The 12,031-nt window shown below is 43.7% G+C and overlaps 1 protein-coding gene across 1 annotated transcript in view; it reads left to right on the top strand.

The window, feature by feature from the left end:
- The window catches only part of mpp7a (MAGUK p55 scaffold protein 7a), a 123,585-nt gene that overhangs the window by 62,129 nt on the left and 49,425 nt on the right, over positions 1-12,031 (top strand). The window contains exon 6 of the mRNA XM_070927967.1: positions 6,918-7,049. Within this exon, the coding sequence (XP_070784068.1) occupies positions 6,918-7,049 (132 nt within the window). The remainder of the gene's footprint in view (positions 1-6,917; positions 7,050-12,031) is intronic.

Genomic DNA, 12,031 nt, shown 5'->3' with positions numbered 1-12,031 from the left:
AGCCAGACACAGACAGCCTCAAAATGAATTTACACGTTTTTATTTTCTAATGCATAACTGTGGCCATCCATCAGGCCCGCCAGGTGTCTCAGCCAGACAGAGCTGCCTTCACGATGGCGGGACAGAGGGAGAGCTGGACGCGCTCCTTTTTTTAATCGTCATGCTTATTTGGGCTGTGCCAGAAACAACATCTCAGTGTGAAGTCCTTCCCTTCCCCACCACAACACACACACACACACACACACACAGTACAGTGCCTGCAAATATTTAATATCTCACAGTGTCAAAGGTTGTAAAAAGACGGGGGGTTCCCAAAAGGATCAGGCTTACAAGTCAGATCAACGTTTTTTTTTAATGTCTATGCGAGTTATGTATTGATTCATTTCTTACATTAAAACAATAGTTATAAGGCGTGAGATTATATGGCCATGTATATGTCAGTTCATCATACTTAACCAGCAATCAACACACACACACACAGACATATGATGGTGGATACACACTCAACACACACACACACACACATACTCGCTCAGCCGCTATCCTGAAGACAAATGATCGCAATCTATCACAGCCTTGCTCTCCTGCTTTGCTACGTGGGGACGCCGTGATCTCCTTTGTCTCCGTCGACCCCGAAGTGAAATGCGCCGGCAAATGATCGCTGCGCTCGCCACGAAGCATGCCTGTGTCAGAAACCCCACGTTTATTATTTTAATTACGCTTGCAGTGGAGGTATTTGGCGTGGCAGGGGTCAATCCATCAAAAACTCGGGGCTCGTGAAAGTCATCGATTAGGAAGCTCGGCAACTTCGGCTGATGGGGTCAGGAGAGGTGATGGGACTGTGGGCCAGGTTCTCACACACACACACACACACACACACACACACACACACACACAGGCCAATACAATATCCTGCCCTCTCGTGTATGTGCTTATAGATGTGGCAGGTAAAACCACCTATATCCCTTTTTAGGTTTAGGTCTTTATAGCTATAGAAATGTCCCATCCCCTCTAAATTTATGTGATTCATGGATTCTGATATTTTTAGATCTGTTTGGAGTCACATTCATATGTGGAAATAAATCTATTAAGAATCAAGTATTGCCAGTTGGACTTTGATCCAAACAAACAAAGACATTTCAGGTCATTGCCATTTCTTTTGAGTGCCTGCACACACTCTCACTGCAACTGCCACGGCCGCCTCTTCGGGCCCGGAGCTGATCTCAAAGCCCGTACCCCAGCTCCGGCTGACCACCCAGCTTGAATTGGGGTTTAACTTCTCACCTTTGCTGCAGCAATGTGTCCAGGGTGTGTCAACAGACATGAAACTTTCCACCAGAGAGGAAAATGTAACACTGCTTTTATTAGAATAGATTAGCTGTTGCTATATTAGATGTAGATTTCTCTCACTTACTAAATAAAGTTATCTGATGGTAAATCTTCTTCTTTAACACGAACTGAATTTAAACCTGTAAGAATACACCCAACAAAACTGTTATGAAATAAATATGACTCACTAGTGCGAGTGCAAACAATGCCTCCTCTATAAAATCCTCTCTCCAACTTCAGCTTTGTCTACCCTGGAAGAGCCTCACTTATATTTACTTGTTGCCACACTTTGTCCGTTTCCCTGCTTTCCCTGCTCACTGCTGTCGCTCAGTTCCCCCGACCGACCTCCGCTCCGGTGCGGAACGAGGTCAGCCAAACAACTCCACACCAAACAATGGAAAATATTCGGCTACTGCTTTCCTTTACTGCCGGCCGACAGCACTGTCAGAAGCACAGCAGCAACTTATCCCTGAAAGATTTGTTTCAAACATTTCATGGCTGTGGGATACCACAAAAAAAAAAACCTAGTAGAACACACATGGACAGTATGAGAATCTGTTCATCAAAACATCAAACACAGCTCTACTCACAATTCCTTGTTATTACTATGACTTAAGCTTTATATCATTTCTTTATAATGAGGTCCTTTACATTAAACCATAATAATAAAAAAACAACAACTTTCCTCTGACTTCTGAGAGTTACCGCAAGCTGCAGTATGTCCGAAAGCGTTGTCAAGTTGAGCTATTGACATCCGCATATGTTCACACACTTGCACACAGTTTCTCTACCTACTTCAAGAACTCTGCTCTTGCGTATTGGTTCAAGTTTTGAGCGCCTGGGCCCTAAACGCTCCTGCTGGCTTCACATGGAACACTCGGTCAACGATAGATTAGTTCCAGCATCTTGGCGTGGAGGGAGGGCTTTGTCTGTAACACACTGAGGTAGGGAGGCTCTTGGCATTTTCCTGACATTGTGTCTCAAACCGTAGGCAGCATGTGGGCTTCAAGAATAAAGTACTAAAACTTTGCTCTCTTTCTGTCTCCATCTGTCCTCCAGGGCACTTTATACCGTACCAGCCAGCCCCAGTGTAAATCACAGGGCCGGGGGTGTAAAACACAAGCAGATGGCTGCTGCCTTTGAATGGCGTCTCTGTACGATAGTAACTGTATCACTCTTAATTATGGCTGAAATGATCCATTCCTAGGGTGGGGATATAAATCAGGCTCTTTAAAACTCCCCTCTCTCTCTTCCTTTCTCTTTCTTGCCTTCCCTCGCTGCCTGAAACTTTCTCTTTTACGATTTGCACATGAAAAAACAACTTTCACCCATATTAGCCCCCCTCAGCAAGACTAATATTGACAGTGATGAAAGTGCCAATTATGATGGCCGGCTGTTTCCGCCGGCGTGTATGTGGGTAGGTAGGTGTGTAGGTGTGTGTGTGTGTATACACGCTTGCAGAATGTATTTGACGCGGGGCAGTGTGTGCTGAGGTTCAAGGCTTAGAGCGGGTGGGCATGAGTGTCAAATCCCAGCTGCCCTACAGCAGCGCCTCCAAGGCAGAACGCTCACAGCGGGGTCCTTCCCGCCCGGGGAGAGCAGTCACCCTGCACCAATCCAGCACCACCAGCTGAAAAACGAGTGGGCCGGCGACAGGACCGGGGGCCTTTAATGAGAGGCAAATGCCAGGAATGTACGAGCGGGTTTATTTAGTCAAGCTCAGTGATCTGTTTTTCTAGGATCCCTATTATGCCTAATGAACACAAACACACGAACCAAGAAAGGACGGGATGCCTGGAAAACAAGGGTGGTTTCGCTTCCCTTCATCTGTCTTTCTGTCTCTCACTCACTCTCCTGACTCCTTTCCTCCTCTGGCCTCAGCTGCAGGGCCTATACAAGGACATAACTCTAGATTTGATTAGGCGGCTAATCCACTGACACTGAGGCATAACAAGACCCACTGACTCATATCAGCCCACAAAGAAAGCTTCTTCGTGTATAAAACATTCGTACCTATGTAGTTGTACTCACATGTCAACGGTCACCAGCCAGGGCATGTACCATGTGCTATCTATTAGCATACAGCTGTTATTGCTACGTCCTAGAAAGTTTTTACAAGGAATTAGCTGTGGCTCTGTTACGGGTTGTTAGGCACGGCCATGGGGAGAATGTGGCGGTGGGGGAGCCATGCCAGATTTAAGGAAGTGCCATCGATGAGAGGACATTCACAGGTCAGGATATTAGGCTTGATGGATAGAGTTCAGAGGAAACAGCAACTGGCAGGTTAGTGGAGGAAAGGTTGAGGTGAGCATAGGAAGGAAAGATGTGGGGAGTGAAAGAGCACAATAAATGTTTTCTATGGAAGTTCTCTGTACCATTTATTTACTACTACAACAATCAAGTTTCCTTTTAATCTCATTTTGTTTGCGTTCATCGATTAAACATTTCAGACAAATAACATACAACTAGCGATGGAAAATAATGTACAGGAAGAGAAAAACACAAAATGGGCTTAATCAATTAGCAAAATTGTTGGACATCAATTTTGCCAATTTGTTTCAGCACTACTCCAATCTCATTCTAGGGACTAATGCAGTGTCAGCAAAACACTGTAGTTCTGCTTCTCGGGTTTAGGCCCGTATGGGCGTCCCACCCTGCTGAGAGGCTGATAGACGCCTGGCTGACCCACATGTTGTCGCGACCCAGATCAGGTGCTGTGACTGACAGTCAAACACCATAAAGGGAGCCACAACACCACATGTATCCAACCTCAAACTCAAAAAGTCTTCCCTTTTCTGTGGGTTAACTGTCACGGCATGGGCCTGCTTTCTCCAAAGGATGTTTTCAGAGAGCTCTGGGAATTCGATACATTGCCAAATTAAAATTAGTTTTCGCATACCCCCTGTGGGAGAAAAAAAACAGAGAAAAAGAAGGTAAAGAAAACCGAGAAGTCAGAAGCATTCTTTTGTAAATATTTGCCTTATGATATTTTATTCAGCTCTGAGTGGAGTGCTCCTTTCATTCACTAGCTATAGCCCTATTATAAAGTCATGTCTGCTCGTGTGGTGCTGAGAGTCTCAGACTGCAACATTACTCATCTCATCACTGCAACACTGCAAACTCTCCATCCATGTCTTGACATGGTGTTACGAATGTTGTATCGAGTACAGGTTTGGGACCCCTTTCCCACTCAGTTTACTTTTATTGTCTTCATCTGCAAACAGTTTGTGTTTCCAGCGTTCCGAGAGAATATTTCGATACCATAATGACTGCATCCCCAGACATACAATGCAACACAAAGTGTGTGTTTATGTACTGTGCAGATGAAAGCCAGGAGCACATTGTTAGGCCTGTTCTGAGAAATGAACAAACGGATGCTGGGAACATGTTGGGGAAAAATACATGAAAGATAAAACTGAAGAGGAGCAAACAAAAAGGAGAGAGAGGATTAATTGCATTGGAGAGAAGTTTGGACAGGACGACCAAGAAAACAAGGGAAATTCAGGGAGGAAAGACGAGAAAGAGAAAAATATGGAATTAAATGTGTGTTCTTCTGGGAATTTGAGTAAAATTTGGTTTGTCATTTTGTCTGGTCTGCACTGTTCCAGTGGGCTTGTTTTGAGATAGAACCTTATTAAGGGTTCGTATCCAGATTTGGTTTTGGGGAAGAGCTGAACTTAAGCATTAGGTTAGGTGAGTTAAAGGAAAATTAAAGTTAATTACAACTTGGATCTGCTAAGATCTGGGAAAACAGCGATAACTGCTACCACAAAGTCAGGATAAGCAAACACAAACAGTCAAATGATCAGACAGGTTGTTAACAAGCCTACAGTCTACATTATCTGAACCACTTAATGTAGAGGGAAAAAGTGAGCACACCTGAAATAAGTAAACATAAGTAAACATCACATGACAGGTCTTATCCTGAGGTAACTTAGTGTTTGTACTAATAAAATGGCGAGGCTGAAGAAATCTTTCTGTTGAACTCCACATGTAATTTTGACCATTTCAAAGGACATTTGAACATCATAATCCTGTTATTTTTAAGCAGAGTTAAATAAGAAGAAATATTCTTTCTGTTGATAAAGTTTATAATTTCCTGCCAAATCTTAATAGAATTTGTAAGTATTGGATTGTCTACTGGCCTAGAGTATGGTTTCTTGATACTTGTGAGCTTTCCTAATAACACAAAGGGAGCACATCCCAAGGCCTCCAAAGGTTCTGGTCCTCCCTTAAGATAGCAGTGAACCCATTAATGAATAATTTGATTATGGCAGGCCCAATTATAATATATAACCCTCTATCTTTAGGTTGCTGCATAAGCTTCATGCTGAATCTGGATTTTTTGACATGCCATATGAACTTTGAGAAGTCTTTTTCAGTCTCCTCAGCTAGTTTCTTAATAGTAATATGTAATGGCAGCATCAGTACAGGATGAGGTTGAGGCAATGTATTTATTTTTAAAATGGAAATAAAATGGAAAGTTCGGTAACCTGGCACTTTGCGATTCATGGTCGGCATCCTTAACCCCTCGGCCATTGGGGTGCATGAGTAGAATGAAAAACTACAAAAGCAAGACCCACGTTGTAATAAACCGGAATCACCCTTTATAGGACTATAGGGAATAAATAGAACCAAGTCCTTACAAGTATACAAGATAAACTCGGTGTGTTGGTCAGCCTGTCTCTCAGTGGATCCTGGCCACAGAGCTCCAGTTGTGTCTCCTCCTCTCATCTGCTCCCAGTTAGCAACATCTTGAATGCTGTACTGCAGCATGCTCCCATGTCATAAAACACACTGCTCCTCTTCTCACCATATCCTTCTCTCTGACTCTCTCTTTTCTCTCTCTCTCTCTCTCTCTCACTCTCTCTACTTTTGTCTGGCACATGGGGTGGAAGATGTTTTTCTCACTTTTCTCTTCCCTCCTCAACCACGGAAAAAGCAGCACGCGTCCAGCTGCATCTTGGTCCGGACATGGAGTCGTTAAATAGTTTGAAAAATGAATGTCTCAATGGCATCATTCTTGTCTGCGTCCCATCTCTTTTTTATGTCTGCTCATGAACTTGTGAAATATCTGAGGCGACTGAGAACTTCATTACTTTGAGCCTGCCGCCGAACAGTGCAGAACATCGCTTCTCTGGGTGTTCACCACCTTGCCCTGGAAAGCATCAGTACTGAAAACAGTGGCCAAGGTTGCCCCCCCCTCTTTCACTCACAGTCCCTGGTGAGCAATGGTCCAGGGCGGGTGCTTGTTGCCTTTAATCAGAGAGATGTATGGAGGGAGAGCATGGGCCTAATGGCAATTAACGCATGTAGCTACAAGTTTTGGCTCTGAATGCTTTCAAATCCATCACCAAGCACTTGAGGTAGACACCCAAATTCATAACCATCCTCCCTGCAGTCTCTGCATTTTCTCTGTCCTGCTTAAAGAAAGAAATGATTGATTGAACTCTTAATAGCATGTATTGCTATACTTTACTTGGCTAATTAGACAGAGGTAAAGCTAAGGCCTTTATGGTTTGACTGATAACCCTTGCCTTTTGTTTCTTTCCTCCCATCCATCCCTTTATCCCTCTCCCTCCTTCTAGAGCCTTCTGTCGGTCCACGACACTGTTGCCCAGAAGGGTTATGACCCCGAACTACCTCCTCTGCCTGAAGACATTGACGATGATGAGGATTCGGTGAAAATCATAAGACTCGTCAAAAACAAGGAACCTCTCGTAAGTAACTTTGTCAGGTATCCTGAGAAATGATGTATTTGATTGGTACACAGTGGATTTCAGCATCCCCCAGACATTTGACAGTTTTGGGAAGTTAACAGATTGTAAAGAATTATGTCCTTGGGGTGCCCCAGTGACCTATGTGTAAGGGCACTGACCATAAGCCTCAACCTCTCTGGATCGAGTCCGGGGAAGCCAGGGAGCTCTTGTTTCATGTTGTTGTCCATTTCTCTTCTGCTGTCAACTTTCAGTGAAGGTATGAAAATACTTATCAGGTTCTTTATTATTTGTTATTACCATCTTTATGTAAGATGCAGTCTGGGCTTTGTTCACTAATCCCCGAATTTCTGAATACCTCTTGTATCAAGGCAGGATCCACACCACAAGTCAAGCCAATACCATACATACTGTGGGAATCCAACCCACAACCTTGAAGTTGTAAGCACACCAAAACCGACCACAATTACCCTGCTCTTGGCCATGAGTATTTTCAGCCAGTCTAGGCTCGCTGTCTGCAAACAGCTTCCTTTTCTGTCCTGGTCAGTGTTGCTCTCTCATTGTAACATGGTTCTCACGTCCATGCTCTTCAGACATCGTCCCAGACATCAACAACCACCCGTCTGTCTCGGCCTCAGGCCCCAACTCTACGGCAGCAACATCTTGGCCGCTTTTGTCATTTTCACTCCAACCCTCTGCACCCTGGATGTCTGTATGTGCCGTTCCACACATTGCCCTGGTCTTGTCAGGCACATTTGGGATTGTAACCCCACCAAACTTAATTGGCTTTGGTTTTGGCTGAAAAAACCACATTACCTGATTATCTTTGTTCTGACACTGTTGTGATTCTTTGATTCCTGAAACACATAAACACTCAACTACTCAAGCCCTCGATGGCCTGTCATCATAGCACTTTGTTGTGTATTGAGGCGCGGCCCATCTTTGATCTGTGCCGGACATGTCTTGGCCCCGGCCGCCTCTATTTTCACTTTGTGGTTTTCTCCATGACCACCGTCTTGGCTCCAGGCCGGCGCACTCCTCTCACCACACCCTGGGGGAAGGAGAACACACCTAAGCCATTTTTGGGTTCCTGCCTGTTGCATGTTCTCTGGAGTTGCGGAACGTAATAATGTGGCTTAGAGGAATTCTCGCTCTGCCTCTCAACACACAGTGTCGCGGGCGCTCCGGCCTCTCCAGAGTCTGATGCTGGATCACATTCCCTGAAAACCATAATGTGATTTACACCCGTCCCGGTCAGCTTAATCACCTAGCTGGTGTTATTCCATTACATGACTTGATTCTTTTTTGTCTCAGTGATTTGGCTCCTGAGAACATCTGAAACACACATTTACTATGTGTGATATTGTAGTAATATAGTGTCTCAGTTTGAGTTTATAGGTTAAGGGTGCACACTGGTTACTGTGGGTTTCAAAGTGACTCTCTCTAAATAGAGAAGGTGCTGTGCCTCCAGTGTTCTTTTAGGGGTCAACGCTAGGTCCGTTTTATAAATACTCCTCCAATTTAAAAGAGGTTTCATTTAATGTGGCTCTTTGAAGGCAATATATCATCCGTATCACCGCAATATTGCTGTAATGGCAGCTTAGTTTTCTACCAGTATATTTAATTATGTTCACTCCCTACAGGCTTTGTTGCATAACAGGCTACAAAATTAGATTTATAGCAGGAAGTCAAGTCATGATAACTTTCAACTTGCATTAGACACATTTTATTCACGAATGTAATAGTAACAGCCAGTAAATTTGCCATTGCAGCCAATTACGCAGCAGCGAGAAAAACAAACTGTATAATGACATCTTGCACGTCGGAGTAATGGGAAGAAAGTGTCAACCCGTTGCTGTGGAGCATTTTCTTCTTTGTAAGTCTTAGCTGCCCTCTCACTGCCCATTGGACCCACAGGGCACAACTGCTGCCCATAATCCCCTGTGGCTATAATTTAGGCCTGACCATGGTGTGGACAACAGTGGCATTCTGCTGCAGGGCATAGTTTTTTTTTCTGTTTATGCATGAAAGAAAACAATAAATACCAAAGGGCTGCTATTGTGGCTGAAAGCAATCTCAGAAATGTCATGTGCGTATTGTACCGGGAGCATAAAGAGAAGGACAACGTGAATAACCTCAGAAGATTAGAACAAGAGACCCTACTCTGGCCCCTTTTTGGGCAGGTGTTGTGCTGCACTTGCATCCTCCAGTATTCTATTTGCATCCACACACGTCGAGTCAGAACCTATGACTCTCCTCTGTCTCGTGACCACTGCATAATTAATATGTCTCGTGAGAGTAAGACGTGCATTCATCAAATAGTTCCTGTGGGAATGGAGCAATGCTATAGGAATATAACTTGCAGGAAAAAAGTGGGACTTGTAGAGTGACTACTATATACTACTGTGTAGCTAAAGGCCTTTTCACACCAAATTTATGCTCCGCAATTTGTCATTTTTATGCGCATTAACCTTTCACACCTAGTCAGTTGCAACTTTTATCAAATAAGATTTGCAGCAGAAAGAAGTGAAACCTGTGAACATACTTTACTCTTTGAACTCTTTTTTTTTTTGCTGCTGCCATTTATCATGTAGCCCTCCTCAACGATCTTTTACCTCCTCCGCTGCAACAAAGGAAAAAAGAAAGGTTGGACAACATTTTAGTTAAAACTCAAGAAAGCCACACTCCCCAGGTTTTTTTTTTTTAAAAAGCCTCTTCTGAAACTTATTTTCATATGACTTTTAGACAATAAATTATTGTTTTTGGATACATCACACAATTGGCTGCTATGTAAAATCTTTTATTGATCATTAAGGATTTTAACACAGGAACAACATAAAAATACGACTGGCTCTGAATGAAAATAGAGTTCAGTCTCCCAACGCAACAGCTCCTTAGTTTGTAACACCCACATACACACATAAATGTGCTGACATGGCATTGACATACGTCAAAATTGTGCACTTAGTGTGAAATGGCCCCAATAGTCCTAAATAACTCATGTTACTTCGTCATTTGCGGAGGTGAAATTATTAGTTTTTTTGTGAGCCTCTAATTTGACAGTAAATTCGAAGGTTCTGCATTCACCTCTGGTCCCTTAACAGTTGTCATCCTGTACATCTTTAAAGGGAAACTGACCCTAATGAACAGTTAGATCGTACATTAAGGAAACGGCCAGCAGGTCAGATGCTCATGGTGAAGTCACAGCCATTCCACTAACCAATAAAAAACCCTCTAATTGAGCAGGGTCCTCATTCACTGCCGCCCCAAATTGATTTGGATGTGCCCTTTAACTTGCAATTTCATATAATCAGCCTGAAATTCTCAAACTTGACATCATAACAACATCGAATTTCCTGTCCGTCTCTCCTTACTTTGCCCTCTTTTATTTTCTCATTCGCTTTTTCTCTGTCTGCCCTTTGTCTCATTCTGTAATTCTGGACATTGTGGGGACTGGGCTGGAGTTAGACTGCAGACCCCTTTCCTTGTGACTCATCCATTCAGTTAATTGTGATTAGTTGAGTGGATTGTATTCAGTAGCTCTGATTAATTGCTATCATTTCTCAGAGCGTGACTTCATGCCACATTTCAGTGAAACTGTAAAAACTCCATCTTCCAGGACAACCTCCCTCTTCTTCTTCTCCCCCCCCTCTTTCTGTTGTACTCCCTGCTCTCCTGCTGCTCTCCCAGTCCGTCTGATTTATTGGCTCATGTGTCGGGACAATGAAATAATTGGGTTCGGATAGCGGCACAAACATGTGTGCGCATACAGAAACATCAGCTCAGCTGTGTCTTTTTATTGAAAGAATGTGCTATTTTGGATGAGGTTTCAGAACAGTTTTGGTGGGGGTCTAAATTTGAGCGTTAACGGGGGTTGCGTCAGGGCTGAGTATGTGGCGGTGTAGCTGATATACTGGTGAAGTTTGCCTCCGGTGATAAAGGGCTTGAGTGCAGACTGACTAATAGGAGAACTGAATGCACTGGTGTTACACAACTCACGTCCCCCAGCCAAAGCTGAAAAAGACCCAGGAGCTTGGAGGATCGAGAGAGGTCTAAAACATGGGCTACAGAAGTGTCCACCTTGAAAAGTTAAATAGTGTTCCAGCTTTCATTTTTCTTAATGAAACCTGTATCTAGATTTTTTTGGTACTAGTGCAATGATATGTCATGTATTTGACTAATTGCAATCACCATTGTATGATTTAATGATTAAGGAACTTGTTAACTGGCATTTATTTATCCTGGAGGAGCCGCAGCGTCATCCCAAAGCATTCTGGAAAATCCAAATCCTCACACACACAAAATGCGTTGAGTAGCAGAACGCCCACAGAAGGGTACACCACAGCTGCTCGGGGTGACCATCGCTATGATGTGAGAACATTAGAGGCTGACAAGCCTGCTGCGGCCGGCTCTGTTCGCCTCATTTGGATGTTCTTGAAGCCCTGTGACGCAGATGTAAATAGCAGACTCGGAGATGCTCGCCGCGCATGCCCCGCTGTTTTCGTGTTCGTTTTATACATCACTTGTCGGCTCGCTCAATGCCACTCAGTCGGCGCTGGCTCTCCTCGCTGTCAGAGTCCCGTTCATTCACTTCTCCCACTCAGTTCATCTTTGGTCGTCCTTCAACTAGCACGCCGTCTTTCTCTTTCTCAGAGTCTCGCTTGCTTCCACTCTCTAATTCATTTCTTTCATCTGGTTTTGCTATCAGGCCCATTTCTCCAGTCATTCCTGCGTATTCAAATCTTTGGTAACACTTTTTTTGTTTCAGGCAGTAGTCTTTTTAAGAGGTTACAACTTAATTAAAACTCATTTCACCCCTTCTCCCTTCTGTGCCATGTTTTTATGGACACCTGTTGTTCAGGACCATAGATGTTTGTGCACCTTTCCACATTTCCACATATTTGTGCAAATTTCGGTGCAAAATTGACTCTCTATCCATCCTTTCTCCCTCAGTTCTTCCATTTATGGCTGCTAATGTTAGGATT

This window comes from Enoplosus armatus, chromosome 21, assembly GCF_043641665.1.
Source record: "Enoplosus armatus isolate fEnoArm2 chromosome 21, fEnoArm2.hap1, whole genome shotgun sequence".
Lineage (NCBI taxonomy): Eukaryota > Metazoa > Chordata > Actinopteri > Centrarchiformes > Enoplosidae > Enoplosus > Enoplosus armatus.
The sequence above is the reverse complement of the archived record's forward strand: the minus strand, read 5'-3'. Positions and strand labels throughout refer to the sequence as shown.